Here is a 15,713-nt window from a genome sequence, read left to right as displayed (position 1 = left end):
GGTGGCCTTCAGGCCCCGGGGCGGGGGGCGGGCACGGGGTAGGATCTCCCTCCCCGCACGGGCGGTCCCTGTCCACGCACTGGCACCAAGCACTCATCCCTTGGAAATCTGTTTGGGGCAAAGAACGTCAGGGTCATCACGAGCCTGGCCGAAGGCCCGGTGCGCCCCTGAGGAAATGGCCCCGCAGTAGTGTGGGTAGTGGCACCCACTACCTGCTCTTCTGTAAAGGCGGGCAGAGCATGCGCACAAGCCCTCAAGAGAAACGCAAAAGGCAGCGGCTAGAACACGGCTTTGTGGGGCTCTGTGGCCCCTGAGCGGCTAGCCCCGGCGGGCTTCCCATCCGCTCCCTCCAGACGCGCCTCCCGCACCCAGGGCCCCTTGATCCTCCCCCCAAATCTCCACCCCCTCCTGGACCATCCCTCAGGGACCAGTCTCTTGGGATCATTCCCCCTCCCGCCCCCCCCCCATGCCCTCCTGAGCTGGGTCCTGGAAGAAAGTTAGAGAGGCTGCAGGCGCGGGGGAGAGGCCGCCACCCTGCTGAGGCCGCTCGGAGCCCTGCCCGGAGCACAGAGACCACCAGGGAACCAAGGAGAGAGCCAGGGGCTGCGGCACGGGCTGGAGAGCGCCATCTACGGATCTGGCTAGAGAGAGGAGGGGGCGGGCACAGAGACACGGCTTCAGAAGAGAAAGTGAGCGGGGCTCATTTCTGGCTTCCGTGAGCCTTGGGTACAGGGGCGGACCCCGAGGACCGGAGCAAGGTCGGGCCCTGGAAACACTCCCAAGTCACCTTGGGAAAGTTTCCTGCCCCCACGTCCAAAGGCATCTCCCAGGGCAAAGGACAAGGCAGCCGGGAGGTGGGCACGGGAGGGGGGGCTACGCACTCGACTTGTCGCTAGGGGTGAGGGGGGCAAAACCAACGTCTTACTTTGATCAGGTTAAGTCTGTCATACTGAAAAGAAAACCACAAAAATTAGAATGCAAACAAAAAACAAAAAGGGAGAACACTAGCGTGACGACACTGGGTCATTAAAGCCAAGCCCAGAGAGAGGGGTCTGCAGGCCCAAGCGGAGGACTGGCCGGCCTCCGCCCCCCCCACCCCCAGGCTTGCTCTCCAGAGGCGCTGGCAACAGGGGTGGCTTGGCTCCCTCTGGTGGCCAGAAGCAATCATTGCTGGGCGGGAACTGATGGTGGGGCAGAGCACGGCTGCTGGGAATGGGACCCATCTTCCCGTCCAGCCCACGGGAGACAGAAACAAGGATCAGACTCAACAGCGCGTTGAAACAAGACTGGGCCCAGCCAGGCCTTCCCCGAGCGTCACACCAGAAGAAATGGAGGCCAGGGAGGGCAAAGGGGGCATTTTCTAGCTTGCCTGAAAAACACCTCAAGGTATGGCCTCCTCTGGGGAGGACGGGAGACAGGGCCCAAGATGGCCCAGCAGCCCCTGGCCTCAGATCCCCTGCCCTGCACCTCCTCCGAGACGGCCTATGGCCACCGAGGCCTCCTCGGCCCGGGTCTGCACAGGGCCGTCTCCTGCTGGAACTCCCACCGCCTTCTGTAGCCTGCGCCTGCATTCCAGGAAGACCACGGCCTCCAGCCCACCCGTGTGGACAGAGCACCGAGGGCTGGGGCTGAGGGCTCAGAGGAGGCCTGTCTGCTGAAGATGGCCCTGCCCAGACCCCGGGTCTCTCGGGGTGAGGAAGTCCAGGTGCCGAATCATCTGACCTCAACTGCCAAGAGGGAGCCCACACCAGCTTCCATTCAGCCAGCGTTGGGCGTGTTCCCAAGACCCTGGGTCTGCCCCACCGCCTGCAGCCAGACACGTCTCCCTCCTCAGCACCCACCTCAGCTGCGGAGACCACAGGTCCACTCTGAGGGGCAGACGCTCCGGACAACTTTGTCTACTCCTCCTAGGCCACACTGGGCAATTCTGTGTACACCTCCTAGAGGCTACCATCTACACCACCTAGACCACACGGGGTCCATTCGCTAAGCTGCAGTGTCTCCCTCTCCTAGATCCACCATCTTCGCCCCGCGTCAGGTCAGTCTCCTAGGCTCCACACTGCCTACAGCTCCTAGATTTGGGGGAGAGTGGACCTCCTCCGTTAGAGGAGAAAGCACAAACAACAACAACAATAATAATGGTACTGCTTCTTCTTCCCACCATGCCCTGGGTTCCCACTTACCAATAAAAAAGCCCCGGGACGGTGCACACACCAGCCCTCAGCCGTGGGCACGACCTGGGAGGAGCCCCACGCTGGAGAGACCACCCTGGCAGAGGATGCCGCTGGACCCACTGGACCCTTCTCCAGGGAAGGCCTGCATCACAGTCTCCCTTTTGCTCTCCAATGAAGCTGCTCGGTCTGCTTTAAACACTCCCCACACTCTGTTCTTTCATCCGTGGAGAAGGGACCCCTCCTCCTAGATGGTTCTGGATTCTACACCTTCCAGACCCCGCTGTCTGCACCCCACGTGGTCCCTGTCCACGCCTGCACTCTGCATCTTGGCCCCTGGTTCCCGACATGACCCGCCATTTCAGAGCTTAACACGAGTCCTTATCACTGGACACTCCCTGCTCCAACCCATGGCCAGATCCAAACATATACACTCCCAGCGGTGGCCACGCCCCCGCTCCGTGTGTTCTTCTCACAAATGTGGGAGCAGAGAGAAGCCCCCGGTGCCCACCTGGTGTGGATCATCCAGGCCCTCCCTCCCACCAGCTGGGCCTACAACACCTCAAGGCCCCATCGACGAGAGCAGGGACGGGCGCTCTCAGGACAGCGGGCACAAGTCTGGCCAGACCCTGCCCTCGATGCCGGGCCTGCCCTCGATGCCGGGCCTGCCCTCGATGCCGGGCCTGCGCTCCATGCCGGGCCTGCCCCTTGATGCCAGGCCTGCCCTCGATGCCGGGCCTGCCCCTTGATGCCGGGCCTGCGCTCCATGCCGGGCCTGCCCCTTGATGCCAGGCCTGCGCTCGATGCCGGGCCTGCGCTCGATGCCGGGCCTGCGCTCAATGCCGGGCCTGCGCTCAATGCCGGGCCTGCCCTCGATGCCAGGCCTGCCCTCGATGCCGGGCCTGCCCTTGATGCCGGGCCTGCGCTCGATGCCGGGCCTGCCCTCGATGCCGGGCCTGCCCTCGATGCCGGGCCTGCCCCTCGATGCCGGGCCTGCCCCTTGATGCCGGGCCTGCGCTCCATGCCGGGCCTGCCCCTTGATGCCAGGCCTGCGCTCGATGCCGGGCCTGCCCTCGATGCCGGGCCTGCCCTCGATGCCGGGCCTGCCCTCGATGCCGGGCCTGCCCTTGATGCCGGGCCTGCCATGCATGCCCAGGCTCCCGAGCCCACAGAGGACACCTGCCGGCGTGCCCACTCCACCCGCAGCCAGCTACAGCTGCTGCCCCGCTTTCCGTAGGAAGGTGGCAGCCTGCGGGCCCAGCTGTGCAGCCTCTGCCCCTCCCCAGGATGGAACAGCAGCGCGCCCGTCTGCTGCACTTAAGAGAGACGGGACCTTGGCTTCCTCCGCACCCAGGCCCGGCTCCGCAGTGGGGGAGGGAGAGCCCTGCGATGCCCTCTGCCCTGCCTTGGGCCCCTGTCTCTGTCTCCCTGACCTGTTCCCGTCTCTCCAGGACCTGGAGGGGCTACTCTAGGCACTCGGGGCACCGCCCCCCCCAGTACCATGGGCATGGGGGGAAGTGGGCGGGGTCACCCAGGCGAGCAGCTGTGGGGATGGGGGCAAGGATGGTGCCCTCCAAAAGGGCATCCTCCCACCATCCCCCATCACCAGGGGCAGCAGGGGCCTGCGGTGCCCTGAGGGGGCCGCCCCCCGCAAGGCTGTGGGCCCCCCAGTGGGCTCTGCTTGGAGAGGGCGCTATGGAAGGGGGACGGATGCCCACCGCAGGCAGTGCTGGGGCGCAGGCAGACGTGGGGGGGGGGCCTCCCGCATCCCTCGGTAACTTCAAGCCAATCTGGGTGGGGAGGGGGCACAGTGGGGCCGTGGGGCCGGCCCTTCTGGGAGAGGGACCAAGCAGGACACGTGGGCAGAACTGGCGGGGGGCGGAGGGCGAGGATGCTGAGCACTACAGACACGTCAACACTAGAGGGGAGAGGAGGAGACAGACGAAACATGGCTTACTTTTGAGAGGCGCTTGTGAGACTAAGACGGTGCATGCAAAGAAGGGATTTGGGAAGTGGCGGGAGGAAGAGGAAGAACAAGAAATCAAAAGACAAATTCAGATGGGGCACGGTCTCCCTCACCTCCCTGGGGTCCCCAGCCCCTGCCGGGCCCTGGGAATCTGAAGGCAGAGAGAAGCTTCTAGAAGGAGCATCTGGGCAGTGCTGCCTCATGCTTCCCGGAAGACTGAGGACGGGAGGGGTGCTCTCTGGGGAGCCATCACCAGCCCGGGGCTGCCAGGGCCCACATGCCGCCATGCCCGGCCGGGTCGCTGTCCTCGTGGCCCGATGTGTGTGGAGTGGGTGGGGACGATGGCAATGCAGGATGCCGGACAGAGCATTCTGGAAGTTTCTCTGAAAGATTCAATCCCTAGCACTAGCTCTAGGGGGCAACTTTGCAGAAGGGTTCAGCACCCGGTCCTGGGGCTCCCAGGGCGGAGGGCCCTCAGGATCCAGGCTGGAAAGCCACTGAGCTGAGCTCGGTCCTGCCTGCCTGCCCGGCCGGGGCCTGAAGGACACCGGCGCCATCCACTCACCGCAGGAGGAGAGCACCCCTTCCCGGGCAGCACCAAGCCCCCCGGCACCAGCCGACAAGGGTCGGCGGCCCCCGCTCACCTTGGAATTTTTGCCCCCACTCCGGCCGGACTGGGAGGAGCAGCTACGCTGCACGCCCTGCTCGGGGGTGGACGGGGACTTGTCCGAGGAGTGGTCCGAACCCTTCTCCACCATCGCGTCTCCGTCCTGGTTCTGAGGGGTGGGCGAGCGGGACCGCTTCCGGAGAATCGGGGAGCAGGCCGGTGTGCTGCGGTTGGAGTTACTGGCCGTGCTGCAGGGGAGGAGGGGGAGGGGGAGAAGGGGGAGGGGAGGAGGAGGGGGGGAGGGGGAGGGGGAGGGGGAGGAGAGCAGGCGGTCAGTGATGCAGGCTGGAGGCCTGGGCGCCTAGGGAGACAGGGGCCCAGGGATGGACTCAGTGCCGTGTAATTCTGCTATTGGCCAGGAGAGGGCAGTGGTGCCAACATATGAAAACAGAACTAGGACTAGGAAAGGGCTGGTAGGGCAATCAGCAATTGAGCTATACATTTATCCATCCGGGTGTCTGACCATCCAACCACTGCTGGAGCCCCCATTATCCTCTCAGATGCCAAGCGCCGTCCAGTTATGATCTGAAAGGCTCACTGGAGCTCACACAATGCTATTAGTTCATTGTATACATGCTCTACTTGGAACACTTGCTCATAATAATGGCAGTCACAATACTGTTTTTCAGAGCGTTCTCACATATTTCATGACACTGGGCTCTTAAAACAGCACCCTAAGTGCCCAGACCCCTAATTTTAAAAGTGAAAACCGAATCTGGCATGTAAGGTAAGCGTCTGCTGATCGCAGAGGGCCTGCACACAAAATGTGGGCTTTCTGCTTGGGTTTTCCTGCCCACACCATTCTGTTGTGTTTTCTTACAGACGGCTCCGCTTTCCCTGATGGTGAAGGTGAACAAGCACCACCCCTCCCCCACATTCATGTCCAGCAAGTGCCTTAACCATCCCATCTTACCAAACCCAATTACGCTATTATGATCTCCTAGTGACTACCAGATTCTCACTTGCTTGTGTTTTCAGAGGAGAAGAGATGACAGAGAAAAAAGGAGAGGAAAACTGAATGTGCTGGTTAAACTTCAGTAGATGTTTGCTTTGTTGGACAGAATACAGAAAGAGATTAATAAAGGGAAAGGTTAATTAGTAAGAGTTGGGGGGTGGACACTGGTGGCTGGGGCCTGTAATCTTAGCTACTCAGAAGGCTGAGATCTGAGGACTGAGGTTTGAGGTCAGCCTACCTTACCAGAAAAAGCCAGGCTAGCCATGTTGCTCAAGTGGAAGAGCACCAGCCTTGAACAAAAAAGTGCTGTGGTACTGAGTTCAAGCCACAGTACCAGTGTACACGGGTGTGTATGCATGCACACATGCACCTGCACACACACGTACACACACAGTACCATAGTACCAGTGCACATGAGTGTGTATGCATGCACACAAGCACCTGCACACACACACACACACACACACACACACACACACACACACACACACACACACACACACACACACACACACACACACACACACACACACAAACACAGGCAGGGAAAATGGGAAAGAAAGCGAATGTGAAGCTACCAAGCGGACAGCACCAGGTTGTGGTGTTGGGTGTAAAGAGCCAAGTACCCCAGCCACCAACTGAGCAGTCAGAGGGCAGGGGGTGCGGGAGGGCAGGGGGTATGGGAGGGCAGGAGGTGCGGGGGCGGGAGGGGCAGGGGGTGCGGGAGGGCAGGGGGTATGGGAGGGCAGGGGGTGCGGGAGGGCAGGGGGTATGGGAGGGCAGGGGGTGCGGGAGGGCAGGGGGTATGGGAGGGCAGGAGGTGCGGGAGCAGGAGGGGCAAGGGGTGCGGGAGCCGCACTCTCAGGACACCACATCCAGCTTTCCTTCAGGGAGTGGTGGCTGTGTGGGAAGCCCCAGAAGCCCCGTCCTCCAACATCCCAGCGGACACACCAGAGATAAAAACCAAGTCCCTTCAGCAGGACCTCGGCCCAGGCAGAGCAGAAAGCACCGAGGGGGAGACAGCGGGGGGGGGGGGCAGCGCTGAACTTTTTGGAAGGAAACCAATGTGGGGGGGAGACCACCATGGCCAAAGGACGCACAAGGAGAGCAAAAACACAGCGTGCATTTAACATCTCACTTACCACCAGCGGTCCCTGCTCCGGGACGCCCACCAAGTCCTGCCCCTGCCCCCCTTGCCCTGGGACTACAGCACTGGAGACCCCGGGGAAGAAAGTTTCACTGCTCTGCCGCAGCGGAAGAAGCCTCACCACGGGGCCAAGTTTGCAGACCGGCAGCCCACAGCGTGTGGTCTGGGGGTCCTGAGAGAGAGCCGGGCCAGCCAATTTCAAACCACAGCCAAATAGGTTTAAAGTGCCTCCCAGGATTCCATTCCCAGAACAGCGGGGGACTCTCTCCCTACCCACAACAACAAACCAAACAACTACCGAGACACAAGCCAAGCAGGCTTCTGTGTCACACACTGATCTGGGAGTCGGGCGCTGGTGGCTCATGCCTGTAATCCCAGCTACTCAGGAGGCTGAGATCTCAGCCTGGGCAGAGAAATCTGGGGAGCTCTTATCTCCAATTAACTAGCATAAAGTTGGGAGTGGAGGTATGGCTCAAGTGGTAGAGAGCCAGACATGAGTGAAAAGCTGAGAGCTCCAGGCCCGGAGTTCAAACTCCAGTATCAGCACGATGCATATACACATCCATGTGTGCATGCCTGCACCACATATGCACACACGCATGCACACACATGCACACACACACGTACACCACACAGTCATCCCTTCATCCCACAGATTTGCATATACTGCTAAGAAATAAAACCAGCAGATCCCGTATGAAAAAACTATTTCTCATAGTGTTGAACCTTTCAAACTCTATGCCATTAATCATGCCAGCATGATTAATAATAAGATTGTATTATATTTTAAAATCTTTAGACTTTAAAGCAAAGAAAAGGACCTTAAATGGGGCTGGGAAGGTGGCTCAGTGGTAGAGTGCTTGCCTCACATGCATGAGGCCCTGGGTTCGATTCCTCAGCACCAGATAAGCAGAAAAAGCTGGAAGTGGTGCTGTGGCTCAAGTGGTAGGGTGCTAGCCTTGCACACAAAGAGGCCCAGGGACAGCGCCCAGGCCTGGAGTTCAAGCCTCACAACTGACCAAAATAAATAAATAAATAAAACCCACAAAATCCCCCAAACCCTAAGCAATAGGGGGTGTAAGCCCCTGACGAGGGATGTGGCTTGCAGACTTGTCTTTCCGGCTTTGGCAGTGTTCACTGACCACCTCCACTACACCAGTGCTGGACGTTCAAGATGCCAAGGGAAGGGCCCTGGCTTCGGGCATTTTCAGCACAGATAAGCTGAACACATATCTTTTTGTCTGAAGATAAACTACAAATGAGGTGATCAGGGTGGGGGATGGGGAGACTGGCTTTCTTACAGAAATGGCCCTGGAGCTTAGTGCAGGGCCAGGTGGAGGTCAGAGAAGGAGAGAAGAGAATGTTCTAGAAAGAAAGGAGATGGAGGCATAGAACGGCATGGACCGCACAGAGCATTACACAGCATGCTCGCGCTCGGGCTCCAGCCCCACAGACACCCTCAGCCCACGGCCTGTGTCCCAGATGCTGTTCATCCATTTCCTGCTTTGAAGATCTCCAACAAGGCCTGTCTCAGTCTCCGGGTTTTCTCACTAACAAACAGTGCTTGCCTGAGTCTGACCACACTATCTCCTGCTGTCGAGTGCCTGACCCCACGTCCTGTGCTCAGATCTGGCTGAGGGCCTTCACAAACAGAGAGATGTGGAAAGAGCACGCAGGCTTCTCAATGGCTCCATAGTCTCCATCCGCCCCCTGGACGTGCTGGCCACCGTGTTCCAGCCTCACCCTCAGCCCCCCGCGAGGACAGCGGCCCTCAACCAAGGAGCACAGCACAGTGGGTCCTCGGTTGGCCGCCCAGCCCCTGGCAGCAAAGCGCGGTCGCTGGGCGTGGAACACCGTGATAGAAAATCACCAGGATCTGCAGGACTAACGCCCCTCCCTCTGGATGTCCCGAGCCTCCACCTAGCTTGGACGGCAGCCGAGGCTCCCCGAAATCACACCACAGCGCATCCTACCAGCCAGCGGGCCGCGGCTCGCTCCCAGCCTGTGCTGAGTCGGGTGCTGTTGCGTCCTCGAGGACGCTGGCAAGTTCTGTAGGAGGCTGCGTGCCGGGCCGGGCGCCGCTGCCCGCACTGGGGAAGCAAAGCGCTCAACTAGAAATGGGACGTCCAGCTCCAGTGCGTGTGCCAGGAGCCCGCAGGGCAGGGACAGGGTTAACTGCCGCCTGCGACGCCAGCTAGCCCGGGCTGGGTCCCACGCTGGCCACCTGCTTGTGGTGTGACCTGGTCTCCTAAGCCTCATTTTTCTCTCTGGAAGAATGGACGCCTGTCTCACAGAGCCATGTTGTCTATACGGCGAAATAACGCGAGTGACGTACTTGGCCCATGGGCTGATGCACCGCAAGTCTCTCCTTTTTATCTGGCAGCACTGAGGATTGAACTCAGAGCCTGGGCCAGCCGTGGACCTCAATCCCCCTACTTCAGCCCCCTCAAGAGCTGGAGTTACAGGCTTACACCAACACGCCCGGCCTCAACTGATGTATTTGAGCGACAATCATAAAGTGAACTCTGTTCCTCTCTGTAAGATTGAGGACATGCATCACCCTCCACACTACCAGGGGAATCAGCCAGTTCCCCTTTGGATTTTCCCATAGCCCAAGCTCACTCCAGAGAGAAAGGCCACAGGTGCATCTGCGCAGCATCTGCAAGGGCTTTACATGCAACCCATCACCCACACCACTTCCACACTGAGAGTTTGTGAGGACTCCTGAGGGTGGTTCTTCCTCTTTGCATTTCTGCTTGCCATTTAACGGTGTCCACGCAACGTCTCTAGCCGTGAAAATCCATAGTCCAATAGGGTAGCAAGGGGCAGAACCAACCGGAACCTTGGGGGAAGGAGGTGAATGGCTCAAATCCCACATCCCAACCGCTCCCCGATTCCCTTGGAGAGGAAAATACCAAGTCACTTATAAAAATTAATCCAGCCGGGCGCCAGTGGCTCACGCCTGTCATCCTAGCTACTCAGGAGGCTGAGATCTGAAGACAGAGGTTCAAAGCCAGCCCAGGCAAAAAAGTCTATGAGACTCTTATCTCCAATTAACCAGTAGAAAGCTGGAAGTGGAGCTGTGGTTCAAAGTGATGGAGTGGGGGCTGGGAAGGTGGCTCAGTGGTAGAGCGCTTGCCTTGCATGCATGAGGCCCTGGGTTCGATTCCCCAGCACCACATAAGCAAAAAGCCGGAAGTGGTGCTGTGGCTCAAGTGGTAGAGCACTAGCCTTGAGCTGAAGAGCTGAGAGACAGCGCCCAGGCCCTGAGTTCAGGCCCCATGACTGGACCCCCCCCCAAAAAAAATATTCAAAGTGATGGAGTGCCAGCCTTGAATGAAAAAGCCAGGCTCGAAGAGCCCAAGGCCTCAAGTTCAAGTGCCAGTACTAGTACGTGCACATACTCAAACTCATCTTCCCAGACCAGTGCCAACAAGTCTCAGTGGCTCCCAACATATTTTGTAGGACGCTAGATATGGTGGGTGGTTGAAGGGGTCAGAAATGGGTGCCCATCTGCTGCTAGGAGTTAGTTCTTCCCTGTGGCCCTGAGTGGACCCTGCTCTTGGTGTTACCACTTGTAGTAGCTGCTACGTGAGCCCCCCCACGCCCAGCGGGTCACTTTCCTCAGAGGAAGAAAGCCCACTGTATCAGGAGGGTAAGCTGTGATGGCCCAGTGAAGAAAGGAGTCAGGAGGCTTGCATGAGGGCGTGTGTTTACCCCACTGCAGGACAGAGGCGGCCCGCGGCCGCCGCCTCACTTTGACTAGGGTTCAGCGGCATCTTGCCCGGAGCAAGGGCAGGGAGGACGCAGGCTCCCCGGAGAGGGCCTTTCTGCCCAATCACAGGTCTCACAGATGCCACCTGCAGATCCTGGCTTGGAATGGGCCTGTTCCACCTGCTGTACCACGGGGCACAAGCTGCTGGGAGCATCCTGTGCCGGCTCCTCTGCCCGGTTGGCCTGTTCACATCTCTGTGGGTGTCCTGCCCACAACTCAGGGGCTTCCTGACCCCTCCTGCCCTCCTGTAAGTATCGGAGGAAAGTTCTAAAAAATGCTTTTCCCAAAATCTTACAAAGTCAACAAGGCCAGTCCATCTACAACATCTGCAACTAGCTGCCTGATGAAACCCCTAGACCTGTGCCATGTCTTGCATGGAGCAAAGCCCTACCAGCGACTTCGGTTGCTGATGAATCTATTAACTGATGAGTTGACTTAGGGGCAAGGTCTGTGAAAGAGAAAAGCAGCGAGAGGTTCAGTTACCCTTCTGCAGGCATTCTTGGGTCCCAGAGGGAATGTGGGGGGTGGGACTGGCCTGGGGAAAGGCCTTCTCTAGCTCCAGCTAGCAGGCTCGTCCACAACGCTGCAGCTTGTACCATCCATCCTCCTGCTCCCCGCCGCCTGGGTTTCCCGCAGCTTCTGTTCATCCCAGTTTGGAATTCAATCCAGGAACAGGCATGACAAACACTATTTTTCATTTCCATGGAGACAAGAGCCTGCAAGAGAAGTGGGACTCCACGCCTGAAATGCCAAAACAGCCTGACCCACTTTCCCCACCCCCACCCCGCGGACAGACACAGGATCAGATGGTTTGGGAGGAAGCCAGCGCCGCCGCGATGGCCACGCATCTTCAGAGAGGGTCCGATCGGGGGGCGCCTCGGGGGTGCCACACAGACCACCGCCAGAAGTCCCCCGGGGAGCTTCCCGACCCTCCCCTGGAGGCCGAGACTCGAGTCTCCGAGGAGAAGGACATACTGGACAGCTACCCAACTCCTGGCATCCAACCGCCTTCCCAATGTCTTCCGGTACCATGCCCTCACAGAGCTAGTCCAGCCTTCTTGGGCCATTCTCTTCCCTGAACACAGCAAGTGCCCAAAGACAGCTCCACTTGTTGGTGTCTCCGCCTGAGCCTGTTGGTTTCTTTACAACCTCCAAGGTCAAGTGTGGAGCAGACTCCCGAAGGGCCACTCCGTCCAAGGTGCACTCCTGTGCCAGGCCAGGCCAGCAGCACTGTGGCATCACCTGCTTGCCCTTGTCTGCACCGCAGGAGCCGCAATGTCCCCCCAGGGCCTCTAGCAAAATGACTGCCACACACTGGCGCGTGCAGGAGTAAAGAAACAAGTTCTTCTGCCGGGCGCCGGTGGCTCACGCCTGTCATCCTAGCTACTTAGGAGGCTGAGATCTGAGGGACAGCGCCCAGGCCCAGAGTTCAAGCCCCACGACCAACAACAACAACAACAAAAGAGTTCTTCTAAAAGCCACTGCTTATATTGGTAGCCATGCTCCTAGACGTATTTCTCTTAAACTGGGCCCAAATCAGCCTTCTTCTTTAGAAGTCAGTCCTTATTCTGATGTCTGGACCCATGAAAACTAAAATAGGACCTCTCCCCCAGACTCCTGGCTGGTCTTGTCCATTTTTTATTTTTGTCCAGATATCATAGTATTGATCAGGGTTTCAATCCTAAGCTCACTGGGCACCTGTAGTTCACACCTATAATCCTAGCTACCTGGAAGGCTGAGATCTGAGGTTCGTGGATGGGAGCCAGCCCAGGCAAGAAAGTTCCGGAGACTGTAATCTCCAACAAACTACTCAGAAAAGGCCAGAAGGGGCGCTGCCACTCAGGGGTACAGCACTAGCCTTGAGCAAAAAGAAGCTGAAGGACAGTGCCCAGGCCCGGAGTTCAAGCTCCAGGACCTATTAAAAAAAAAAAAATCCTGAGCTCTTTGGTACCCTTGAGAAAAAACATTTTATCTTTCTGTGGACTTCATGTTCCTCGGCTGTCCATGCCTATCTTACCGGCATGAAAAAGTTAAAGATAAACTGAGTTAAACCGTGCATCCCCAGTGCAAGAGGTCCCTACCCTTACTCATGACACTAAGAAAGGGTGAGGAGCAGGCTGTGAGCTCCCAGCGAAGGGATGGAACCCACTTCCTGAAGATGTAGGGAGAGCACAAGATGGTCCCCATCCACACCCTCAGCTGGCCCCGACCCCTACAAGGATGCTGGGAGATGAAGCAGACACTTACAAGAGTTGCACAATGGCCTCTTCCTGAGACTGTCCACAGCACACAGGCCCCTGGCCGTTGGGGAACAGTCCTTCTGGCTGGCTGGGCTGATCCGTAACTGTTTCACCTACAAGGAGCCTCCCTGGTTGCAGGCTCCATCTTTCCCCCGGCTGCAGGGATTTCCTCTGAGGCAGCCCAGATGGCAGCCACCGGCCTTGGCTTCACGGTACAGCACTCGTGAGGCGGCAGCAGACAGGTATGAACATCCTGTGGAGGGATTTGGAACTCCATGCCCTTATTTCTCCAGGACTTTTAATGATCATTATCTGTCTAATTCTTGGGGCTCAGCAGCCTTTAGAAAGGAAGCTCATCTGTTTCAACATCATCCAATCAGCATGCTCTGCGCACCTCCGACTCCACAGTTACACATCCAGCCCAATAGATTGTGTGATGGTTCTTTGCCTCCATACAACATTAAACATGATACTGGGCACAGAGAGACAGTACTTTCTAACCTGACTTCTATGGGCCTCTGCCAATCCCACCCAAAGTATTTCAGAAGCTTCAACGTTCAAGGGAAAAGGAGAAAGGCACTACACTATTCCAGAAAGCCCTTTCCCTGACAAAGCTTTCCAATCCATCGGGAGAAGACCACAGCCACTGAAGGAGGCAAGGGGGAGTTCAACTGAATAGAACTCCGAGTTCCAAGTTTGCCCATGGAGGGCCCCTCCCCACCCCATCCCCCCCCGTTCCCACCCCCCTCAAGAGAAATGTTGCCACTAAAGCTGGAAGGAATCTGGGCAGGAACCATCCATCCATTCACCACCCACCCACCCATGGATGAGACCATGCTCCGTGCCAAGTAATGTTCCAGACGCGAGGAATATTGCCTCTGACTAAGAAACCCACAATCTGGAGGAAGAGATAAATGTAATTACCAACATGGTGTAATAGGAGCCGCTTGGATTCAATCGACATATCTCTAATCACCACCTGTCACCGCGAAGAACAGCGCATGGGGCATTAGGTGGCGTTGCCGACTGGGTCCCTTCCCTGGGTATAATCAGGGCGGGGGGCGGGCAAAGCACTCCTCTCAGAAATGCAGCTTTTTATTGTTCGAGAAGAATGCCGATGCCACCTGACCCCCCCCCCGAAGGATATAAGAAGAGGATGCCAACGAGCACACAGACAGCACCCAGAGAGGCATGCAGAACGGTGCCGTCTCTCAGACAGAGGGCTTCACACCCCATTAGGACCTGCATGCCGCTGCCTCAGCCTCAATCCAGCACCACCTCTCTGGTCAGAGCACGTCAGTTCCTGGCTAGGCGGTGGGACACGGGTGGGAGGCGCTGGGCCGCGTAGGGTGAGCCCTTCCCATGCGTGGCTGACGGTCCTATAGAGATGGGCTTGCCCACCCTTCCTTCACCTCGGGAACGCAAGGCCAGCTCTTGCTTTTTTTCTGTGAGACAGTGAACTAGAAATAGCTCAAGGAACGATCACTGTGCTCCAATCATGGGGATTTTGGTAGAAAGAAGTGCTGAAGAGCTCAGTCTCCCTGCCCGGCTTCAGGCAGGCAAGTAAGTCACCCCAGAGGTTTTAGCCTAACCTAACATACATTTAGGGCGCGAAATCCCAGAGCTTCACCTTGTCTTTCTCCTTGTTGCCACTTTCTACCAGAAGCAAGCCTTAAAAGTATGTCATCTGGCATTTAAGGCCATTCTCTCATTCAGGCTTTCCTAGACTTGAGGTCAGCAGCCCCTCCTTCCCTCCCCTCTTCCTGGTTAGAGAATTCTAGGTCCTCTAACCTATTCTCAGAAGTTAAAGACCCTTTGTCCAAACAGAATCTCCACCCACACATCAATTAGACCCAGCTCTTAAAACAAGCACTAGAGAAGTTATTTGATATGCAAATGTTTCACCCCAGGGCAACTCTTGAGAGTTTTTTTTTTTTTTAAATTGTAAACTCCAAGCTGTCCTGTGGCTTCTGACCCTAGGACCTGTTCTCAAATCTCATTTCTTGTAAAGTGAGTTCTCACAGAACAGAGCTACAAATAACCACCCATTCGGCTCCCTCTCCACTCAATGGACTCCCGTCCAAGTTCTCCAGAGTGGGGACAGACAGGCTCAGAAGGGAGCAGAAGAACCGCCCCATGGGCTTCGCACAAACCAGAGTGCAAACCTATTTGGGGAGTCATTTTCTAAAACAAGGGAAGCTGGAATTAGTCACGGTTTTTGGTGAGTCTCTGGGTGTCATTCTGTCACTTTATCCTGCAGCAAGAGAAAAGCATGAGGTCTGGTGTGCACGCACACCCACACACCCACCACGTCCCTGCCAAACCCTAGATCTGGCAGGACCAGGAAGAAGTCACCCAGCTTATTCTAACCCGTGTCATACTAAAATCCGGACGTGCTCATTGGGAACACCACTCTGCCAGGTTCAAAACCACACATTTTGGAGGCGGAGCTGTGGCTCAAATAATAGAGTGTTAGCTTTGAGCAAAAAGCCTAAGGGACAGAGGCCAGGCTCTGAGTTCAAGCCCCGGTACCTGAGCCAAAAACAAAACTCTCTCTTTTTTTTTTTTTTTGGTCCAGTCGTGGGCCTGAACTCTGGGCCTGGGTGCTGTCCCTCAGCTCTTCAGCTCAAGGCTAGCACTCTACCATTTGAGCCACAGCACCACTTCCGGCTTCTTTCTTTTTGCTTATGTGGTGCTGAGGAATCGAACCCAGGGCCTCATGCATGCAAGGCAAGCGCTCTACCACTGAGCCACCTTCCCAGCCCACAAAACTCTCTTTTTAAAAAGCTATT

The 15,713-nt window shown here is 57.3% G+C and overlaps 1 protein-coding gene across 14 annotated transcripts in view; it reads right to left on the bottom strand.

The window, feature by feature from the left end:
• The window catches only part of LOC138824445 (protein Aster-B), a 120,023-nt gene that overhangs the window by 26,550 nt on the left and 77,760 nt on the right, over positions 1-15,713 (bottom strand). For 11 of the 14 annotated variants that reach the window (XR_011371087.1, XM_070018304.1, XM_070018305.1 and 8 more), the window contains one exon: positions 4,782-4,992. Coding sequence is in view for 12 of the 14 variants with exons in the window: in XM_070018304.1 (XP_069874405.1) it covers positions 4,782-4,992 (211 nt within the window). In the remaining 2 variants the exon portion in view is untranslated. Of the gene's footprint in view, positions 1-4,781; positions 4,993-8,879; positions 8,929-11,164; positions 11,398-15,713 lie in introns of those variants that run through there. The other 3 variants (XM_070018309.1, XM_070018316.1, XR_011371088.1) reach the window with 3 other exon arrangements.

Source organism: Dipodomys merriami, unplaced genomic scaffold (assembly GCF_024711535.1).
Source record: "Dipodomys merriami isolate MVZ:Mamm:240054 unplaced genomic scaffold, mDipMer1.0.p SCAF_129, whole genome shotgun sequence".
Classification (NCBI taxonomy): Eukaryota; Metazoa; Chordata; class Mammalia; order Rodentia; family Heteromyidae; genus Dipodomys; species Dipodomys merriami.
The sequence above is the reverse complement of the archived record's forward strand: the minus strand, read 5'-3'. Positions and strand labels throughout refer to the sequence as shown.